At 44.4% G+C, this 23,547-nt stretch overlaps 1 protein-coding gene across 3 annotated transcripts in view; it reads left to right on the top strand.

Moving 5' to 3' along the window:
* Nucleotides 1-14,096, top strand: part of secisbp2l (SECIS binding protein 2-like) — a 17,854-nt gene extending 3,758 nt beyond the window's left edge. For all 3 annotated transcript variants that reach the window (XM_053499920.1, XM_053499921.1, XM_053499919.1), the window contains exons 5-18: nucleotides 1,494-1,675; nucleotides 1,950-1,974; nucleotides 2,112-2,218; nucleotides 2,656-2,769; nucleotides 2,883-2,972; nucleotides 3,929-4,096; nucleotides 4,228-4,369; nucleotides 4,539-4,699; nucleotides 7,884-7,992; nucleotides 8,215-8,377; nucleotides 9,358-9,578; nucleotides 9,758-9,912; nucleotides 10,603-10,822; nucleotides 10,923-14,096. In XM_053499920.1, the coding sequence (XP_053355895.1) occupies nucleotides 1,494-1,675; nucleotides 1,950-1,974; nucleotides 2,112-2,218; nucleotides 2,656-2,769; nucleotides 2,883-2,972; nucleotides 3,929-4,096; nucleotides 4,228-4,369; nucleotides 4,539-4,699; nucleotides 7,884-7,992; nucleotides 8,215-8,377; nucleotides 9,358-9,578; nucleotides 9,758-9,912; nucleotides 10,603-10,822; nucleotides 10,923-11,500 (2,435 nt within the window). In that variant the 3' untranslated portion in view covers nucleotides 11,501-14,096. The remainder of the gene's footprint in view (nucleotides 1-1,493; nucleotides 1,676-1,949; nucleotides 1,975-2,111; nucleotides 2,219-2,655; nucleotides 2,770-2,882; nucleotides 2,973-3,928; nucleotides 4,097-4,227; nucleotides 4,370-4,538; nucleotides 4,700-7,883; nucleotides 7,993-8,214; nucleotides 8,378-9,357; nucleotides 9,579-9,757; nucleotides 9,913-10,602; nucleotides 10,823-10,922) is intronic.
* Nucleotides 14,097-23,547: the final 9,451 nt, after the last annotated feature.

Raw genomic sequence — 23,547 nt, 5'->3', positions numbered from 1 at the left:
TGTGTGTGTGTGTGTGTGTGTGTGTGTGTGTGTGTGTGTGTGTGTGTGTGTGTGTGTGTTTTATGAGGGCCCAAGCACTATGACGTCAGCCCTGTGTCATCATAGTGTGTGAGGGCCCTTTTGTCTCTCTAAGGATTATCATTATTTATTATTTATTATTTATTATTTATTTTCGCCACATTCGGGGTCTTAACATGCTCAGAAACTCCAAAATATCCAAATGTCTGATGATCCCCCGGGGCACCATCAAATCCCCCACCGTGAGATAGAAAGAACATGGAACCACAACAAACCTGCCAGGAGAGAGCCGCGCACCAGAACTCACGGACCGGGCCAGGGGGCATTAATCAGAGGGGCAGCGCAGAGACCAAAGGGTAACCCTGAAGAGTTCCACAGCAGAGACGGGTCTACCTGTACATAGGATCACAGTACGCAGTACACTCCGTAGAGCTGGGCTTCATGGACGAGTGGCTTCACAGCGCCAACCCAACACATCTCATCACCCCAAGAACACCATCTTCTCTTCAGCAGCAGGAACTGGAAACTGATCCAAGTTTAGGGAAAGATGAAGGGTGCTACATACCAGGATCTACTTGTGCAGTCTGCCTGTGATTTGTAGAGAGAGAGAGAGAGAGGTAGGGGATGAAGAGAGAGAGAGACAGGTAGGGGAGGAAGAGAGAGAGAGAGAGACATGTAGGGGAGGAAGAGAGAGAGACACAGGTAGGGGAGGAAGAGAGAGAGAGACAGGTAGGGGAGGAAGAGAGAGAGAGACAGGTAGGGGAGGAAGAGAGAGAGAGAGACATGTAGGGGAGGAAAAAGGGCAAGTAGGGGAGAGGGAGGGAGAGAGAGAGACACAGGTAGGGGAGGAAGAGAGAGAGAGACAGGTAGGGGAGGAAGAGAGAGAGAGAGACAGGTAGGGGAGGAAGAGAGAGAGAGACAGGTAGGGGAGGAAGAGAGAGAGAGAGAGAGAGACAGGTAGGGGAGGAAGAGAGACAGGTAGGGGAGGAAGAGAGACAGGTAGGGGATGAAGAGAGAGAGAGACAGGTAGGGAGGAAGAGAGAGAGACAGGTAGGGGATGAAGAGAGACAGGTAGGGGAGAGTGGGGAGAGACAGGGGAGGAAGTGAGGGAGAAACAGAGAGAGTGAGACAGTGTGTGGTCAGACTAGCTTTGGATTATACAGTATTCATTGTGTGTGTGTGTGTGTGTGTGTGTGTGTGTGTGTACTTATATTTTTTTTGTGTGTTAGTATGTTTGCATTGTATGTGGTTGTGTAATTGTGTGCGTGTGTTTTTTGAGTGTGTTTCCAGTTTGCATGTCTGTTTTGGGTGTGTGTGTGTTTTTGCATGTGTAAATGTGTGTTTTTAGTGTTGTGTGTGTATTACACTTGTGTGTGTTAGTTTTAGGTCTATTTTTTTGTACATTTTCTTGTTATTTGTTACATTAATGATGTTTATGGTTGTACTTTGTGTGTGTGTGTGTGTGTGTGTGTCAGACTTCCCCGGAGAGCCGTGCAGCAGCAGCAGGTGTGTGTCAGACAGGGTCAGTCCGCTGCAGTTCAGAGGGAAGGTCAGACGCAGACGCTCGTCTCAGACGGCCGAGTCGTCCAGCGAGCACGGAACCAGCGAGGCAGACATCGACAGTGACAGCGGCTACTGTAGCCCCAAACACACACTGGTACACACACACACACACACACACACACATACTTACTTACAGATATTATTTACACATTCTCCTGTTCAAATACACTAATATACACTTATTAGTGTGTGTGTGTGTGTGTGTGTGTGTATGTGTGTGTTCTGTAAAAAATAAAAAGACTTGAATGAGATGAAATAAGAGACACGTCAGTGTCACAGTAATGAATAATTTAAGACAGTGACACTCCGTAATGTTTGACCTGACTGTGTGTGTGTGTGTGTGTGTGTGTGTGTGTGTGTGTTTACAGGGTGTTGAAGCTGGAGTCATGACTGGTCAGTATTTTAAGCTTTTCTCTGGAACTGCTTTACTTAAGGGTAATAGTGTGCCAATACTTTGAAGACCATAACGGCATATTTTCCCGTGTGTGTGTGTGTGTGTGTGTGTGTGTGTGTGTGTGTGTGTGAGACAGCAGTCAGTTGGGTGAACCCTTCCCCTGCGCCCCCTCAGAAGCCCTGGACAGACCGCAGCTCGTCCTTCCACAGGAACAAGATGGTGGAGCAGAGGGGTTACTCTCAGGTATCAGGAGTGTGACACACACACACTCACACACACACACAGTAATGATGAAACAGTGAGGCGAGGACCCGAGTGTGCATTATTAATGGCACAGGGTGTGAGACGGAGCGCGGTGTGTTTTATTATTTTGGGTTTATTATTATATTATTATTATATTATTGTTATTATTATTGTTATTATTATATACCGTGGAGGTCATAAATGACGTCCTGACGAGTCCGTGTCGTGTCAGCGTCAGACTCTCACACACTCTCACCTACACACACATTAACTTTTACTCTTAAAATGTCTTGTGGTGTGTATCACTCACTCACTCACTCACTCACTCTGACCCTCACACAGAGTAGAAGTACTCACCGAGGCCTCAGGGTGGCGCCGTGTCCCTCTGCACTGCTGCCTCTCATTTTCAGCTAACTCACTTTCTGTTTCTGATTCAGGAGTTCCAGGTGGGCTTTAATGGCCGTGCTGCAGGTGGAAGTGTTGGGGGTCAGAGGAGACTGCAGCAGGGTGGAGCACAGCATGAACACACACCTGAACTCCTCTATTTCCAGGTACTGACCACACACACACACACACACACAGGTGTACAGCGGTGTGGTCTCTGATGTGATAGCAAGGGGTGTTTATAACATGACCGTGTGGTGTTGATTTGTCGCCCACACAGGATGAGGAGGAGTTTCCAGACCTGGCCACAGGGGGCGCTGTGCAGCGCAGCAAACCTGAACAAGTACAGCTCAAACTGCCTAAACCACTGGTGAGAGTTTACAGGGTTGGACCAGATCACTCGTGTCACACTGTGGTGTCCCATGTAGGGACCTTTAATTGATGCTCAGGGATTATCAGGGGCTAGTCTGATAACTTTCAGTCTTTATAGCTTTAGAGACAGGATCATGTAATGTTTATAGATTATAGGGAGTAGAATCATATTAATTTGAGTTTATAGGGATTATAAACTATACGGGTATATGGATTATGGGCTGTGGTGGGTAGGGGCTATAGGGATTAGAGACTATAGGGATTAGGGGCTATAGGGATTACGGACTATGGATTATGGGCTGTGGACATTGGGGGCTGTGGTGATTAGGGGCTGTATGGATTACAGGCTGTATGGATTACAGACTATAGGGATTACGGGCTGTAGGGATTACGGGCTGTAGGGATTACGGGCTGTAGGGATTATGGATTATAAAATGGGAACATTAGGGGCTGTAGGGATTACAGACTATAGGGATTAGGGGCTGTAGGGAGTACGGGCTGTAGGGAGTACGGGCTGTAGGGATTACAGACTATAGGGATTATGGGCTGTAGGGATTATGGGCTGTAGGGATTATGGGCTGTAGGGAGTACGGGCTGTAGGGATTATGGGCTGTAGGGATTATGGGCTGTAGGGATTAGGGGTTGTAGGGATTAGGGGCTGTAGGTATTAGAGGGCCAGGGGTAGCTCAGTGGTTAAGGCATTGGACTACGGTTCGGAAGATCCCAGGTTCAAACCCCACAACCACCAACTTGCCACTGTTGGGCCCTTGAGCGCGGCCCTTAACCCTCAACTACTCAGATGTATAATGAGATTTAAAAAAATGTAAGTCGCTCTGGATAAGAGCGTCTGCTAAATGCCTAAATGTCTAAATGTAGGGATTACGGGCTGTATGGATTATGGGCTATAGGGTTTAAAATTGCACTGTGTGTGTGTGTGTGTGTGTGTGTGTGTAGCTGGATAATCTTCCAGAGAACTCCCCCATCCACATTGTTCAGACTCCCATTCCCATCACCACCTCAGTCCCCAAAAGAGCCAAGAGTCAGAGGAAGAAGGCTCTGGCAGCGGCTCTGGCTACGGCACAGGAGTACTGCGAGATCAGCATGGAGCAGAGGAAACTGCAGGTATACACACACACACACACACACACACACACTGAGTTAATGGTGACTGTGTGTTAATGGTTAATGTATAGTGCTGTATTAAATAAACATTAGAGGTTTGTAAAAATGTGTGTCTGTGTGTGTGTGTGTAGGAGGCTCTGACTAAGGCAGCAGGAAAGAAGAGCAGAACTCCAGTACAGCTGGATCTAGGGGACATGCTCGCTGCACTGGAGAAACAACAACAGGCCATGAAGGCACGACAACTCAACAACACCAAGCCACTTTCCTACACAGGTATATACACACACACACACACGCACTATGAATACATATGCACCTCTTTGATACAAAGTGAGACACAGAGCTTGTCATTTTTACTGATCTTTATATACAAGAGTAGAGTAATGTGTGTGTGTGTTTGTGTGTGTGTGTGTGTGTGTGTGTGTGTGTGTGTATGAGACAGTAGGTACGACGTCAGTGTTCCACAGTAAGGATGCAGTCAGTAAAGGTGGGATGAAATCATACACTCCTCCCCACAACATGCTCGACTCCACAGCACCCAAAATTAAGAGGGGTAAAGAGAGAGAAGTGCCCAAAGTCAAGAGACCTACTGCCCTCAAGAAGGTACACTACACTGTAATACACTCCACTACACTGTAATACACTCCACTACACTGTAATACACTCCACTACACTGTAATACACTCCACTACACTGTAATACACCCCACTCCACCACTATACAATATAATACACTACACTGTAATACACCCCACTCCACCACTATACAGTATAATACACTACACTGTAATACACCCCACTCCACCACTATACAGTATAATACACTACACTGTAATACACCCCACTCCACCACTATACAGTATAATACACTACACTGTAATACACCCCACTCCACCACTATACAGTATAATACACTACACTGTAATACTCCCCACTCCACCACTATACAGTATAATACACTACACTGTAATACACCCCACTCCACCACTATACAGTATAATACACTACACTGTAATACACCCCACTCCACCACTATACAATATAATACACTACACTGTAATACACCCCACTCCACCACTATACAATATAATACACTACACTGTAATACTTCCCACTCCACCACTATACAATATAATACACTACACTGTAATACACCCCACTCCACCACTATACAATATAATACACTACACTGTAATTCACTCCACTACACTGTAATACACTCCACTCCACCACTATACAATATAATACACTACACTGTAATACACTCCACTACACTGTAATACACTTCACTACACTGTAATACACTCCACTACACCACTATACAATATAATACACTACACTGTAATACACCCCACTCCACCACTATACAGTATAATACACTACACTGTAATACACTACACTCCACCACTATACAATATAATACACTACACTGTAATACACTACACTCCACCACTATACAATATAATACACTACACTGTAATACACTACACTACACCACTATACAATATAATACACTACACTGTAATACACCCCACTCCACCACTATACATTATAATACACTACACTGTAATACACTACACTCCACCACTATACAATATAATACACTACACTGTAATACGCCCCACTCCACCACTATACAGTATAATACACTACACTGTAATACACTACACTACACCACTATACACTATAATACACTACACTGTAATACACCCCACTCCACCACTATACAATATAATACACTACACTGTAATACACCCCACTCCACCACTATACAATATAATACACTACACTGTAATACGCCCCACTCCACCACTATACAGTATAATACACTACACTGTAATACGCCCCACTCCACCACTATACAATATAATACACTACACTGTAATACGCCCCACTCCACCACTATACAATATAATACACTACACTGTAATACGCCCCACTCCACCACTATACAGTATAATACACTACACTGTAATACGCCCCACTCCACCACTATACAATATAATACACTACACTGTAATACACCCCACTCCACCACTATACAATATAATACACTACACTGTAATACACCCCACTCCACCACTATACAATATAATACACTACACTGTAATACACCCCACTCCACCACTATACAGTATAATACACTACACTGCAATACACTACACTCCACCACTATACAATATAATACACTACACTGTAATACACCCCACTCCACCACTATACAATATAATACACTACACTGTAATACACCCCACTCCACCACTATACATTATAATACACTACACTGTAATACACCCCACTCCACCACTATACAGTATAATACACTACACTGTAATACACCCCACTCCACCACTATACAATATAATACACTACACTCCACCACTATACAGTATAATACACTACACTGTAATACACCCCACTCCACCACTATACAATATAATACACTACACTGTAATACACCCCACTCCACCACTATACAATATAATACACTACACTGTAATACACCCCACTCCACCACTATACAGTATAATACACTACACTGTAATACACCCCACTCCACCACTATACAATATAATACACTACACTGTAATACACCCCACTCCACCACTATACAATATAATACACTACACTGTAATACACCCCACTCCACCACTATACAATATAATACACTACACTGTAATACACCCCACTCCACCACTATACAATATAATACACTACACTGTAATACACCCCACTCCACCACTATACAATATAATACACTACACTGTAATACACCCCACTCCACCACTATACAATATAATACACTACACTGTAATACACTACACTCCACCACTATACAATATAATACACTACACTGTAATACACCCCACTCCACCACTATACAGTATAATACACTACACTGTAATACACCCCACTCCACCACTATACAATATAATACACTACACTGTAATACACCCCACTCCACCACTATACAATATAATACACTACACTGTAATACACCCCACTCCACCACTATACAGTATAATACACTACACTGTAATACACCCCACTCCACCACTATACAATATAATACACTACACTGTAATACACCCCACTCCACCACTATACAGTATAATACACTACACTGTAATACGCCCCACTCCACCACTTTACAATATAATACACTACACTTTAATACACCCCACTCCACCACTATACAGTATAATACACTACACTGTAATACACCCCACTCCACCACTATACAATATAATACACTACACTGTAATACACCCCACTCCGCCACTATACAGTATAATACACTACACCGTAATACGCCCCACTCCGCCACTATACAGTATAATACACTACACTGTAATACACCCCACTCCACCACTATACAGTATAATACACTACACTGTAATACACCCCACTCCACCACTATACAGTATAATACACTACACTGTAATACACCCCACTCCACCACTATACAATATAATACACTACACTGTAATACACCCCACTCCACCACTATACAGTATAATACACTACACTGTAATACACCCCACTCCACCACTATACAATATAATACACTACACTGTAATACACCCCACTCCACCACTATACAATATAATACACTACACTGTAATACACCCCACTCCACCACTATACAATATAATACACTACACTGTAATACACCCCACTCCACCACTATACAATATAATACACTACACTGTAATACACCCCACTCCACCACTATACAATATAATACACTACACTGTAATACACTCCACTACACTGTGCGTGTGCAGGTCATCCTGAAGGAGCGTGAGGTGAAGGCTAAACTGTGTGTGAAGGAGCAGCCGGATGATGAGCTTCACTTCACTGACACACTCACACAGGACGCAGTCTCACAAGACGGTGTGTATACCCACACACACACACACACACACACACACACACACACACACCCCATGTGTTACTACCTCAGATTTCAGGTTAACCTATGACATTTTCCCACTCACACAAATAGCTGATGATGTCACAGCAGCCGACCAATTAGCAGCTTCTGTTTGTGCATAGAATTTTGAGTTTACATGCTTTACTTTGTGTTTTTGTTTGTGTGTGTGTGTGTATGTGTAGAGAACGGTCTGAGCATGCCCAGTGATGCCTCGCTGTCTCCAGCCAGTCAGAATTCTCCGTACAGCATCACTCCGGTGTCTCAGGGTTCTCCAGCCAGCTCAGGCATCGGCAGTCCCATGGCCTCGTCCACCATCACCAAGATACACAGCAGGAGGTTCAGAGAGTGAGTACACACACACACTTTGTACACAATTTTGTTTTGTTTTCAGTTCTGTTGATTAGGGCTGCAACTAACGATTATTTTGATAATCGATTAGTTGGTCGATTATGTTTTCGATTAATCGGATAAAACCTAACCGCTTCTTATATTTGATATTTTGCTTATAACTATAAAAAAAAACATAAATCAGGGTATTATTTATGTATAAAAATAAACTTTTAAAAATGCAAAAGCCACATATAGAGTTTAATAATCTTTAATTTTGACATTTTAAACCTTAAATGAAATGTAGTATATAATATATACAATTAAAAAAATACACTGATATATTCAGTTGATAAGATATAAACAGCTAAAATAATGCAATTTTGTATAATAAAACTATGTATGCATAAGTAAAACCACAGTTAATTACAAGTTAACTTTGTAGTGGACTATAAAAAAACTGAAGTTAGCAAACAGTTTAAACAAACGCACTTAAACTATACAACTTTTACACAATGAAGAGATACAGTTTTTAGCGACCCTGCTGACATTTCGCCATCCGTAACACCAACATGTTTTCTTTTTAAGTGTTAGTGCATGACATGCGGTGAAAGCTCGGTCTTGCATAGCGTGCAGGTTACCGTCTTCTTAGAGGCGTTTAATGTAAATCACTCCCATACCTTGGAGGACTCGGGGCGCGCGCTTTATCCTGCAGACGCTTCCGTAACCTCCGTTGCGCGAGCGGCTGTGTATCTGTGTGTATTTGTGCATCTTGGGGTCGCGCTTCTCAGTAACATGCGCAGCCCAACTAATCGATAACGGCATTCGTTGACAACGAATTTCATTATCGATAATTATCGATTTTATCAATTAGTTGTTGCAGCCCTACTGTTGATCTTTGTTTTTGTAGTTACTGACATTTCTTATCTATTGTACTAATTATTGAATGTGTGTGTGTGTGTGTATGTGTGTGTATGTGTGTGTGTGCGCGCTTGTAGGTACTGTAACCAGGTTCTGAATAAGGAGATCGATGAGAGTGTTACTCTGTTGCTGCAGGAGCTAGTGCGTTTCCAGGAGCGTGTGTATCAGAAGGAGCCCACTAAAGCTAAATCTAAGCGCCGCCTGGTCATGGGTTTGCGCGAGGTCACTAAGCACATGAAGCTTAACAAGATACGCTGTGTGATCATCTCACCCAACTGTGAGAAGATCCAGGCCAAGGGTGAGGAGTGCCTTTACTTTAAGGGCTCAGCTGATCGGTTTTAAAGCACTGAAATGTTCTGCACTATTTGTTAACCACTAGAGGGCAGCAGACTACCTGTTTTTTTACAGCATCCTGAACATCAACTAAGTTCACTTAGGAGAGTGTGTGTGTGTGTGTGTGTGTGTGTGTGTGTGTAGGTGGTCTGGATGAGGCTCTGTATAACGTGATCGCGATGGCCCGTGAGCAGGAGATCCCTTTTGTTTTCGCTCTGGGGCGCAAAGCTCTCGGCCGCTGCGTTAATAAACTCGTCCCTGTCAGCGTGGTCGGGATCTTTAACTACTCTGGAGCAGAGGTACACACACACACACACACACACACACACAATGTTTATATTTATGACGCTCTTATCCAGAGTGACACACAGAAGTGCTTTGAGGTTTCTACCCCTGATACCCCTGAAGGAGGACAGAAGAGGACCGAGTACTGAGCCTTGAGTGACACTGGTGGAGAATCCATGTGAAACAGATGTTAATTCCTTTCATCAAATCGAGATGACCTGCAGGATATCTTCTGATACCAGAACACTGTGCTAGTGATGGAGGAGGAGAAGCCTGAGAAATAAGTGTAGGGGTTAGGGCTGGAGTAAAGGTCTGGCAGATTTCTCCAGAGGTCAGGGAGGATGGAGCTGGAGAAGCCGGAGGGTTAAGATCTTGTTGGGCTGATCATTAGGAAGAAAAAGAGGATGGGGTGCATGAAGCTACAGAGGAAGGAGGTAGGGTGGTGGTTTGGGTGAGTAGGAGAGAGACAGTGATAGCCGGGTTTAGTTGAGGGAGACCTGGCGATGAGCCGAGATGTGGAGTGCTGATGTGCAGGTTTGGGGAACTCCTTCCTTATGTGTAGGAGATAGACACACGCACACTTTTAGTGACTGTAGTCTGTCCAGATCCACATTAGGCAAGAGAAAAACTTTCTTCTTCCACTTTCTTTTTCCTTCTTTTTTTTTTAGATTTATTCTTCATCTTCTCCTTCTGTGTGTGTTCAGGCTCTGTTTAACCGGCTGGTGTCTCTGACGGAGGAGGCGCGCAGGGCGTATAAGGAGATGGTGTGTGCTCTGGAGCAGGAGCAGGCTGAGGAAGCTCTGAAGAACGTCAAGAAGGTTCCACACCACATGGGCCACTCGCGCAATCCATCAGCCGCCTCGGCCATCTCCTTCTGCAGCGTCATCTCAGAACCCATCTCTGAGGTCAACGAGAAGGAATATGGTGCGTCTGACACACACACAGAGACACACACTTGTATACAATTCCAGTTTTTATCGTTTGCTTGGATTTTCCATTCATGTGTGTATTCTTGTGTGTGTAGAGACCAACTGGAGGACGATGGTGGAGAACTCTGATGCTCTAGAACCTCTGGAGAACGAGTTTAACAGAACAAGCGCGAATAAAGAGACCGAGGGAAGCACAGACGCACCGGCCGCCTCCCAAATCACAACCTTGTCTTGTAAGGAGGAAGGACGCGTGGAGGACGGCCTGGAGCGAGCGTCCGAGCAGAGCACGGAGACAGGGTCTCTGGACGGGAGCTGCAGGGGTCCGACCACCTCGTACTCGTCCATCACCAGCACCAGCAGCGTCACGCTGGTCCCCGGGGCGCTGGGCGAGGACGAGGAGGAGGACGAGGACGAAGAGGACGAGGAGGAGGACGAGTACACGCCCGAGCCCATCCTGGTGGAGGTGCCTCCTCTGAGCAGCATGATCGAGACCTGGGTGAGCACCACGCTGGAGAACCTGCAGCTCTCCGGGAAACCACACGGCGAGGAGGAGGAGGAGGAGGAGCAGGCGGAGGGGCAGGAGGGGGAGGAGGAGATCAGAGGAGTGAGCGATGAAGAGGAGGAGGAGGAGCTTGGGGCGTCTGTGGAGGACAAGCAGAACGAGAAAAACTGAATCTCCCTCACACACACACACACACACACACACACACACACAGTCTTTACGCTATATCACTTACAACAACAATCTCAGGAAATTGACGGGGACAGACCACACACACTTCCTGTAGTTATGCAGCTACACACACACACACACACACACACACACACAGAGCTCCGTCCATACTTGAATGAAGTATACACTCCTTAGTCCATGCTGTGTGTGTATGTGTGAGAGAGAGATGATGATGATGGTGATGGTTATTATTCTGGACATCTAAACTCACTACACACACACACACACACTTCCTGTTTGCTAATACATTAGGGGAATTGCTAACAGCTTTTTTTTTCTCTCCTTTATTTATTCTTTGATAACATGACCAGAATCAACACCACACACACACACACACACACACACACACATCTATTGTTATCATTATGGAAAATAATGGAAATCATGAAAAGTAATTGTGATGTATTTAAAACGCTGGTCTCTGATTGGTCGCTCAGCGGGACTCTCTCGTTATTTAATATCCCGACTCTTTCGTGATCGTTTCTGTTCTGTCTCCGTGCGTTAGTTCACGCCCAAGTGTGTGTGTGTGCGTGGTAGTAACCCGAACAAGCAAATCCACCTGTAAATAGTGTGTAAAGGTTGTTTCTAATAAACCGTATGTTATTGTTATTTATCGGATTTAGATAACGATGGAACGAACCGACCGTCTCTCGTGGCAGTTTTAAGCCCTGTGTTTTTCTGCTCGCTCTGGACGTGTGCCGATTAATCGCGATAATCTACATCACCGCGTTACACCCCTGGCTTGGTAACCTGTGCTAGTCAGCTAGTTCTGCGTTGTGCTAAATCTCATCGTCCAGTCACAAATCAGCTCATCTCTTCGCCATAGATTAGCGCTAAGCCTAAAGCATGCAATCATTTTTATTATTAACTTTGTTAGTAATAAGCTAAAGCAGTGTTAGCTTCAGTTAGACATCAGATTAACTTCAGCTAAGGAAAGAAGGTGTTTGCTAACTGCATGTAACCATGGCAACGAGAGTCATCCCATCTGTCCTCAGTTTAATTTCAGCTAGCTAGGCAGCGTACGTTTTGAAGCACTCATGCTAACAGTAAGCACCGTGTTTCTTGGTTAATGTAGTGTACTGTATCGTGTGTGTGTATGTGTGAGAGATGATCGGCACATGACTAGCGTGATGGTTTCTGCTCTGTACAGGTCACCCGCGTGTGTTTTAGCTTTAGATTTAATTTCTTCGTTCCTCCGTACTCCAGTTAAAGTAAGTGTTATAGTGGGCGTTGATCAGTAAACAAGTTTCCGGCAAATAATTAAGTACATAAATAAATATCTACGATCCGGTCCGAGAGTCTGAGTGCACGACCAGGAACTGTGGATCTTCTGTCCTGTGGTGAAACGCGTCGTTAGAGTCGTCATGTGTCATACGCCTGTTTCTTTAACGTGATTCACTTCAATTTAAACGTTTACATTCGAATCCAGTTTGATCAAAAGGCGTTTTCTGAAGTGATTCACTTGCAATGATTCGTAATAAACGACTCCCCTAGTCATGTAGTTCAAGCTGAAAATGACTCTTTTACTGATTCACTTAGATTTCTAAACAACTCTTTTCTGATTCATGTACATTTTTAAACGACTCTTTTTCATACAATTGCACAACTAAATGACTCGCACTGATTTACTTCATTTTTACATCACATTTGGAAGCGCCACACACACACACACACACACACACACACACACTCACTCACTCACTCTTGTTCTCAGCCGCCTCATCAGTAAGGACTCTTCAGGTGATCCACTCATTTATAAACGACTCCCTGTGTGTTCTGAACGGATGCAGAAGCGCGTCACTGAGGGAACACTGGGGAACGGTTCCTGGCGGAGACTCAGACTTCAGGGCCTGAACCAGATGAAGGAATCGTGCATTTTTAGGCTTTTGTGTGGAAAAAGCACACTGCTGAGGACAGTCACACTGTGTGTGTGTGTGTGTGTGTGTGTTTCATCTTTAGTTGTTCCTTACCCCTTTTTTTCTTCAAGCTCCTTATGATTTTTTTTTCTCTTCCCTGTCCCTCTTTCTCCCTCCTCCACACACACACACACCCCAACTGTATATATGTGTGTATGTTGGTCAGCGCAGTGTGATTGGTCCTCACGTGTGTGTTTGTGTATATACTCCGTGTCATTTGCACTATGTAAATATGTCAGACTGACTGTGACTGTGGTGTTCATGTGGAACGGTAATATGAAGGATTTCTGTTGTGCTGCTTGTGTTTCTTGCAGGAGCTTTTCTAAATCACACACACACACACACACACTTTTCAATGTGCTCTTTATGACATCTTGACCAATTAACAAAATTAAACTCTTGTAATGAAAACGAACCTCTGTGAAGCCTGTACACTTTTCATCACACCCTTTTTCTGTTCTTGTGGGATAACACCTGACACACACACACACGAGTCCTGGGTTACATTAATTATGTATAAAATGTATTATAATGCTGGTCCAGTACACCTCTTATCATTTCACTGGTTTGGTAAAATGATTATCTCTTATAACATCTTAAAGCAGAGCGAATAATTTTGGTGAATTTGGTTTGGCATGCTACCACTCGTGTAAAATTAATAAATAGGATTGTTTAGAGTGAACGGATTACAAGGTTTAATTAAAGGACCACCAGGGGGTGGTGTTTGATAAAACATAAAGCATTACCATTTTTTAAGGAGTTATTTTAAATAAGATCCCCTAAAACCTGTCGCTCATCATTTACACCTCACCTGGTCATGGTCTCCCTGTTAAACTGATAATAATAAAGAATCCATGACATTTCTGTGTGTGTGTTTGAGACACAGCAGCACTTCGCTTGATCCTGGTGGGGTATCATCACACTCCACCCTGTGAATAGGTTCAGTTCAGTTCAGCCATAATTCATCTTATATGCATTACTCCACAGTAAAATTCTTTATTCTTTGCGCATCCCAGCTATGTTAGTACACTGGGGTCGGAGCGCAGAGTCAGCCATTATACAGCGCCCCCTGGAGCAGACAGGTGTAAGGGCCTTGCTCAAGGGGCCCAATAGCTACAACCGAGCAGGGCTGGGGCTTTAACTGCCAAGCTTCTGATCAGTAACTGGGAGCCCTAACACACTGAGCCACCACTGCTTCAGTAATGAGTGTGTGTCATGCAGAATTCCATCCTCAAATTCAAATTTTTATTTGTCACACAGTCGATATGCAGTGAAATGCTTAGATAACTGCTCGTGACCTTAAAATAAAAGACTATGAATAGAAAATAAATATAAAAAAAATAAAAAGATAACTTAACTAAATTAAATCAAATCATCCCGGCCAGATCATCAGCTGTCAGGTGGAATTTAAATTCTCCAACATTCCATGAGAGTTCCAGCAGCGCTCTTCTTACAGCCTAAGAGCTGATTCTCCAAACGAGTCTGGGAAACATTTCCTGTCTGACAAAGACATATACGATGTTCGACTCTGGCTTGAGCAGTGTCTGTAAATCAATCTGACTGCTGCCAGCGCTAAACAGGCAGCGACCCACACTTATACTGTCCTTGCTCCGATTGGACCAGATAATGGTTTTATGTCCTTCAGAAGACATGCTGAACAGAAAGTGTCTCGCTCTGCTGAAGGGTGAAAATATACTTGAAGCATTAATAAAGAATTTAGACCATACTGCATATCTTAGCTAATATGGCAGACTGGTTGGTCTTGGTTGGTCTACATCTTGTCACTGGTGGGTTCAGCAGATAAAGCACCAGGTTCACAGGCATGTTCCCCAAGAAGATGTACTGATGTCACCCTGGAGAGATCCAAAGAAGCAATGTGTTAACCATTTTGGTGCCTGCAATAGCCCAGTTTCTCCAGTTTCTAAGCAAATCTGTCTGTGGCAAAGCCGATGAGAACCTCACTCCTCCTAGTGCAACACCTAGGTCAGGATGCAGAGTAACTCTTTTTTAACCCCTACCCATACCAGGAATGTTACAAGGCACTGGAGAGGACAGAGTGAAGAAACTTGTACAGTTTGTCACATGACACTGTCATATCACCACATCCTGGATTGTCCTTTCAACTCACACATGTTCTGCTGAGGCCTAAACCAGCAGACTCACACCATGTCACAGCAGATACCTGAGTGTCCCTTATTTCCTAAATCCAAACACCTCTACAGCTTAATGGAACTGCCCATGATGGACAGGGGCAGCCTGGACCCTGCACAGTCCGACAACTTGCCCACTGAACAGTGTTTCCTTCAGACCAGTGGATGTTGCCAGTGTGCAGACCTCAGCCTCACTGTTGGCCCCCGAGCTTCACCCGAGGGTCATGTGAAGACTGCAAGTTTGTTGGAATGTTCTGCTTATTCCCTTTTGGATCAAAAGACTTAACTCTATGGTTACCAAAAGTATGCGAACCCCTTCACCTCACATCTGAGGCGGCTCCTTTCTAGTTGTATAGAATGTCTTTGTGTTTTCTGTACTATTACAGTTTCCTTTCAGTGAAACTCATTACACACAATTACATATGTGTGTAATGACCAGGGTGCACATACTTTTTGCCATATAGTATAATGCATATTTAATGTTCTCATCAGTTTTGAGGCTTGCTTTCCACTAAAAAACTTTCCAATTTAAAGTCCTGCCTGCTGATGTCTCTTTAGCATCACAAGTGGGATGTACTGTATGCAGATGGTCCAGTACCGTTATGGCCAGAGGTTCTGCTGTATATGTATAAAAAGGCTCCTATGACCTCCATACTAAGCAGCAGACCTTAAGAGACACGCCCACCCTTTGTTCATACATTACAGTGCTCTGGCAAACTCAGCAAACTATGTATAATAATAATAATAATAATAATAATAATAATAATTGTGCATGGAGACTTTCATGCTCATTGGGTTTGTTCAGGTTTTTTTGCAGTAATATTTTCTGAGGATGATATTAAATTAAATTAAATTAAATTAAATTAAATTGTATTTGTATGGCGCTTTTAACAAGTGTCATTGTTGCAAAGCAGCTTTACACAATCAAAAGAATTATTTAAGTCTGTATGGAAGTGAGTGTGCATGAATCAAAATGGTCAGTTTGTCCCTGGTGAGCAAGCCGAGGGCGACAGTGGCAAGGAAAAACTCCCTGAGATGGTAATAGGAAGAAACCTTGAGAGGAACCAGACTCAACAGGGAACCCATCCTCATCTGGGTGAAACAGAGAGCAGGAATTGATCTGCATTCATACTGTGTGTAGGGTGGCAGGCAGTTCAGCATAACAGTTGATGTTAACTGATGTTAATATGGAGTCCAGGTAGTTTTTGGGGACTCTTGTAGACTTGTAGGAAATTCCAGTCGAAGTCAAGTCCTCAGAAAAACAGCTGTCAACACCAGTCGAGGCCAGAACCGTCTTCATGGTAGAGTGAAACCATCACCAGACACCAGACGCATCCCAAAGAGACACACGGGGCATCCATGTGACGAGATCTCCAGCTAGAAGTTGGGCCACCAGGATGGGTCAGACAGGTCAGGAGGACAAAGGGAGTCTGGATCACTGGCAGCTCAGGAACGAGAGAGAGAGAGGGAAGAGAGAGGGGGAGAGAGGGAAGAGAGATTGGGAAAGAGAGAAGAGAGAGGGGGAGAGAGAACAGAAGAGGAGAGAGCACAAGAGGAGAGATAACAGGTAGGTCTGGTCACAGTCACACAATGTATAATGTGAATGTATATTAACTGTAGCGTGCAAGCAGAGACTCCGGCAGGACTAACTATGACATCATAACTAAAAGGGAGGAGCCAGAAGGAAACACAGACATGAGGGGGAACTGAGATGTAAAGCAACCAATCACCTCACCGTCAACAAACCTGAGTGATCAATGAGAGTGAGGAAGACAGCATCCAAACATACCAGTTCACCATAATACTCTACGTCCATGAGTCCCCCAGATCTGCTCCTTTACCTAAGGCTAATCTATTTATAAAAATGCTTGGCTAAATAAATAGGTTTTTAGCCTGGACTTAAACACTGAGACTGTGTCTGAGTCCTGAACACTATTTGGAAGACTATTCCATAACTTTGGGTCTTTGTAAGAAAAAGCTCCGCCCCCAGCTGTAGTTTTCATAACACGCGGTACTGATAAGCAGCCTGCATCCTTTGATCGAAGTAGGCGTGGCGGATCGTAAGAGACTAGCAGTTCACTCAGGTACTGCGGCGCGAGACCATTTAATGCTTTATATGTCAAGAGTAGTATTTTATAGTCAATGCGAAATTTCACAGGGAGCCAATGGAGTGAAGATAAGATAGGGGTGATGTGCTCATATCTTCTGGTTCTAGTGAGGACTCTCACTGCTGCATTCTGGACTAGCTGAAGCTTATTTATGCACCTAGTTAAACAACCAGACAGTAAGGCATTACAATAGTCCAACCTAGAGGTGATAAAAGCATGAACTAGTTTTTCTGCATCGTTTAGCGACAGTATATTTCTTATCTTGGCAATATTGGTAATATTATCTACATGAGCTTCCAATGAAAGACTAGAATCTATATTTACACTGAGGTCTTTTACTGTTGCATTTGATGGAACAGAAAGGCCATCTAATGTTACAGAGTGATCTAGAATCTTACTTCTAGCTGTATGCGGTCCTATGACTAGAACTTCTGTTTTATCCGGATTAAGCAGAAGGAAGTTAATTAGCATTCTTATGTTAATTAAATTACTAAAACAGACTTTCTGGGTCTTTCTACATTTTTGCTTAACTCCGGGAACAGACACAGTCTCAATATGATGAACCTATGCAGCTAGCAGACAGGCAGCACCTTCCCGAGTGGCATGGACACCGTCCCGCCCTAACAGGCCAGTTTTGCCCTTAAAGGTCTTCCAATTATCTATGAAGCCCACATTATTTTTGGAGCACCACCTGGACATCCAGCGGTTCAGCGACCATAACCTGCTGTAACCTATAAAAAGTTTTAAATGCAACACCACTCCTCTTGAACCTGTTGAACTTTCAGAAGTGGTGCAGTTGGAACGAGAGCGTAATTGATCGAGTCCTTAAATTCGACTTACTATTTCTGGGAGCCTGTTGGTGTCTGGTGCAATTGGACAAGACTGTGAAGGGAGAATGACTTCTGCTTGCAGAAACCATGGCCCAGGTCTAGCGAGATTTTAACAGGGCACAAGTGGCCATCTTCATGACCCTTAATCAACCTGAGAAAGAGAGAGGTGGTCTGGTAGTCATCACTCCCAGGTCATGACATCAGTGTACTAATGAATGTGTATCCATTTCCTCATTATATACACTGTGTGTGTGTGTGTGTGTGTGTGTGTGTGTGTGTGTGTGTGTAAGGGAGAGAGAGAGAGAGAGAGAGGGAGAGGTGAGATCATCTTTTATTTATCTTGGATAGTATGTGTTGGGTGAGTCCTGTGTGACTCATTCTGTGTTTGGAAGATGAGAGTTGTAAAATTGTGTATGCGTGTGTGCGTGTGTGCGTGTGTGTGTGTGTGTGTGTGTATTAAAGGAAGGAGATGGTAGTATTGTTTCTTGAGAATCAAAGACAAATGGAAAGATGCACTGTATGCACTGTGAAAAATAAGTAAAAGTTAGTTTATAGGGTTTAGGGTGTAAGGAAAAGAGTATGGGGTGTAGGGTGTGGGCTTTAAAGTAGTGTTTAGGCTTTAAAGGGTGTAGAGTTTATGGTGTAGAGTATAGGGTGTATGGTGTATGGCATCGGGTTTGAACTGTAGGGTATAGTGTGTAAGGTATGGCCTATAGGGTATATTGTTTATTGTATAGGGTGTACGGTATGGGTCATAAGGTGTAGGGTGTGGGGTATAGAATGTAAGGTATAGCGTATAGGTTATGGAGTGTAGGGTATACTGCATGGGGTGTAAGGTATATGGTAAAAGCTATGGTGTATGGGGTGTAGGGTATAGGGTATAGGATGTAAGGTAGAGTGTATAGGGTGTAGGGTATAAGGTGTAATGTTTAGAGAATAGGGTTTGGGATGTAGGGTATAAGGTATTGGGTACAGGGTGTAAGGTATAGGGTATGGGGTGCATTGTATAGGTTATAAGGAATAGGATTTGGGGTGTGGTGTGTAAGGTATAGGGTATGGGGATTATAGTATAGAGTATGGGGTGTAGGGTGTAGGGTATAAACCCTTAAAGTTAAGCTTCAATGTAAAGGTACAGTGGGTCTGAAACCAGATTGAGATTCCTTTTGTGCACTTTATTGTGTTTCTTTTTTAAATGAACTAAATTTACATTTCAGCCAGAACCTGAACTCTCTCACCGAGACATGTCTTGCAGCAGCTCTTGCGTCTAGTCTTCTTGGCAAAATCTCTACAATCTTTACACTCCTGGATTTGGGTGTTCCTCCTGTTCTTGCTGACAGATCCTTTCCAGCTCAGTCAGAAGTAAGTTGACTGTCTGTGAACCTTTAGCCCTCTCCAAAGATATTCTCTGTGGTCCATGTTTTGGCTTTAGAAGGACCACTCAGAAACATTTAGAGACTCTTCCTGAAGCCACTGTAGTGGGGTTGAGGCTGTACACTTTCGGTCACCTTCACCTAAATCTCAGGTCATGTGCACTCTGACGCAGGTTTCCTTCAAGGATCACTCTGTATTTGGTTGCATTCAATCATTCATCTTTCCCTCAGCACTACCAGACAAGATGGCGCCGGGAGACAAGATGGCGCCGGTGAGGTCGGCTGCCGTCACGACTGCTTCGACCACCTTTTCTTTGTTTTTGTTCTTTAAGTTAGTTTTTAGCGTTTTAAAACCAGTCAAATTACCACCATGGAGTACATTAGGTATGATAGAGACACTCTTGTTTCTATTGGTGTACAATGTACTCACAATTCGGCGTTTTTAACTCCAGATCCGAGCTGGCCGAGTGAGATCCTGAGGGAGAACAAAGGACGCGACGCGAAGCGGTGGCCCCGAGGGAAACGAGCCGGCGTCCGGAACAGGCTGAGAGTTCGTGCACACTGCACACCTCTGCCTAGCATCCTGCTCGCCAATGTTCAGTCACTGGAGAACAAGCTCGATGACCTCAGGGCCAGGATAAAGTTCCAGAGAGACATTCGGGACTGCAATCTCCTCTGCTTCACCGAGACATGGCTGAACCCAGCGGTGCCGGACCACGCCATCCAGCCGGCATGTTTCAGTTCACCGCATGGACAGGACGCAGGACTCGGGGAAGTCAAGGGGAGGCGGCGTGTGTTTAATGGTGAACAGCAGCTGGTGCAACAGCTCGAGCGTTGTTCCTCTCACACGCTCCTGCACACCAAATCTGGAACTACTGTCCATCATGTGTCGTCCTTTTTATTTACCTCGGGAGTTTACATCGGTCATAATCAGTCCCTTTTATATTCCACCACAAGCGGACACGGACACTGCCTTATGCGAGCTGCATGAGGCACTCACACAACACCAATCACAACACCAGGATGCTGCGCTTATTGTGGCGGGGGACTTTTATCAGCACATCACCTGCCCCACCAGGGGCGAAAGGACACTGGATCATTGTTATACAACGGTCAAGGACAGCTACAAGGCACAATCTTGCCCTCCGTTTGGTAAATCCGACCATGCCGCCATCTTCCTCATGCCAAAATACAAACAAAGGCTGAAACAGGAAGTTCCGGTTCAGAGGGAGGTCGCGCGCTGGACGGACAAATCGGTGGCCGCGTTACAGGACGACCTCGATGACGCAGACTGGGACATGTTCAGGAACAGCTCCGATGATGACGTCAGCGTGTTTACGGAAGCAGCATGGGGAAACTAGCGGATGATACCGTGGAAAAAAAGACTATTAGAACGTTTCCCAACCAGAAGCCGTGGGTGGATAAAACCGGGAACTCGCATCGGGGGACATGGAACCGTACAAGGCTGCGTCATACAACGTCCGGAAGGCGGTGAAAGAGGCGAAGCAGCGCTACGGGAGGAAACTAGAGTCATAACTCCAACAGAGTGACTCTAGGAGCCTGTGGCAGGGATTAAGGATATTCAACATCTCTTTATCTCAGTCGGTGATCCCCACATGCTTCAAAGAGGTCATCATTGTTCCTGTCCCAAAGAAACCTCATCCTGCTTCCCTTAATGATTATCGCCCTGTAGCCCTCACCTCAGTAGTGATAAAGTGCTTTGAACGCCTGGTCAGAGACTTCATCATCTCTTCACTACCAGACACACTGGACCCACTACAGTTTGCATATTGTCCAAACTGTTCGACGGACGATGCAATCTCACATCTCCTCCATACATCTCTCACTCACCTGGACACTCGGAGGGGGAATTATGTGAAAATGCTCTTCATCGACTACAGCTCTGCATTTAATACCATAATTCCCTCCACACTTACCACCAAGCTGGAGCACCTGGGACTCAGCTCATCAATGTGTCAGTGGATCTCCAATTTTCTGACTGGCAGACCACAGGCAGTAAGGATGGGCGGACATGTCTCAGCCTCACTCACTCTCAGCACTGGAGCCCCCCAGGGTTGTGTTCTGAGCCCCCTGCTGTACTCTCTGTACACCTACAGTATGACTGCGTGGCTACTACCAACTCCACCACCGTCATCAAGTTTGCTGACGACACTCTCGTGGTGGGCCTGATCACCAAAAACGATGAGACAAACAATCTCCTCCTGAACGTCAGCAAGACAAAGGAGCTGATAGTGGACTTTAGTACAAAGCAGGTGAGGAACTACCAGACCACCGTCATCAACAGGAGCCCAGTGGAGAGAGTGGACAGCTTCAGATACCTCGGTATTTACATCACGCAGGACCTGACATGGTCCTGTCACATCAACACCGTGGTAAAAAAGACCCGGCAGCATCTGTACCACCTCATACGCTTGGGAGACTTTAGACTGCCCTCCAAGGTGCTCAGGAATTTCTACTCCTGTACCATAGAGAGCATCCTGATGGGAAACATCACAACCTGGTTCGGGAACAGCACCATGCAGGACAGACGAGCTCTACAGAGGGTGGTGAGATCAGCTGAGCGCATCATCCGCACCGAGCTCCCTGACCTGCACTCAATCTTCACCAAGCGGTGCTGGACCAAGGCCAGGAAGGTCGTGAAGGACCTCAGCCACCCCAACAATGGACTGTTCACTCTGTTGCGGTCTGGGAAGCGATTCCGCTCCCTGAGGGCCAACACAGAGAGACTGAGGAGGAGCTTCTTCCCGCAGGCGATAAGGTCTCTCAACCACACCACTATGCAGAACTAACACAATCTTTTCACAATCAATCAATCAATCTTCATACATCCATGGACACTATGGACAATTCCACGCACATCTACCTTCACATCTACACTACATGTTTACGTTTACATTCTGGACCATTGCACAAAGACACTTTAATATGCATTGCACAAAGACACTTTTTTTCTATGCATATTTGCACACCATTATATTTCTATTTGTACAGTATATTTCTATTTTCGTACAGCATATTTCTATTTTTAGTTCTGTTTTTAGTTCTATTTTTCCTAGTTAAATTTTATTTTTATTTTTTATTTAATTTTTTTATCGTATTTCTTTTATTCATATTTATTACTTATTATAAGCTTTAATTCTCTTTTTAAGGTCACTGGCGGTCGTGTAAGCATTTCACTACATTTTGTACTGTGTATGACTGTGTATGTGACAAATAAAATTTTAATTTTCATTTTTGATTTGACCAAGTCTCCTTGTCCCTGTCCCTTGCCTGATGCTGCCACCACAATGCTTCATTTTACGGGTGGTAGGCTGTCCATGAGCAGTAGCCAGCTTTGTTTAGAGTTTGGCCCAAATATACCATTTTTTGTTTCATCAGACCAGATAATGGTTCTTCTCATGCTTTTTGAGTGCTGTAACTCAGGAGTGGCTTTTGCTTTACCTTGGTCTCTAAAATAAAGACCTGACTGATTTCTGAAACCTTCTTGCTGGTTCTTTAATCTCTGCAGAGAAAGAAAGTTAGATAGAGTAGACATTGGGCTCTTGGTCAACTCTAGGAGGTGTGTTCCTTCCATGTCACAATGATGAAGTTC

This window comes from Clarias gariepinus, chromosome 7 (genome assembly GCF_024256425.1).
Source record: "Clarias gariepinus isolate MV-2021 ecotype Netherlands chromosome 7, CGAR_prim_01v2, whole genome shotgun sequence".
NCBI lineage: Eukaryota > Metazoa > Chordata > Actinopteri > Siluriformes > Clariidae > Clarias > Clarias gariepinus.
This window is presented reverse-complemented; position numbering and strand designations above follow the sequence as displayed.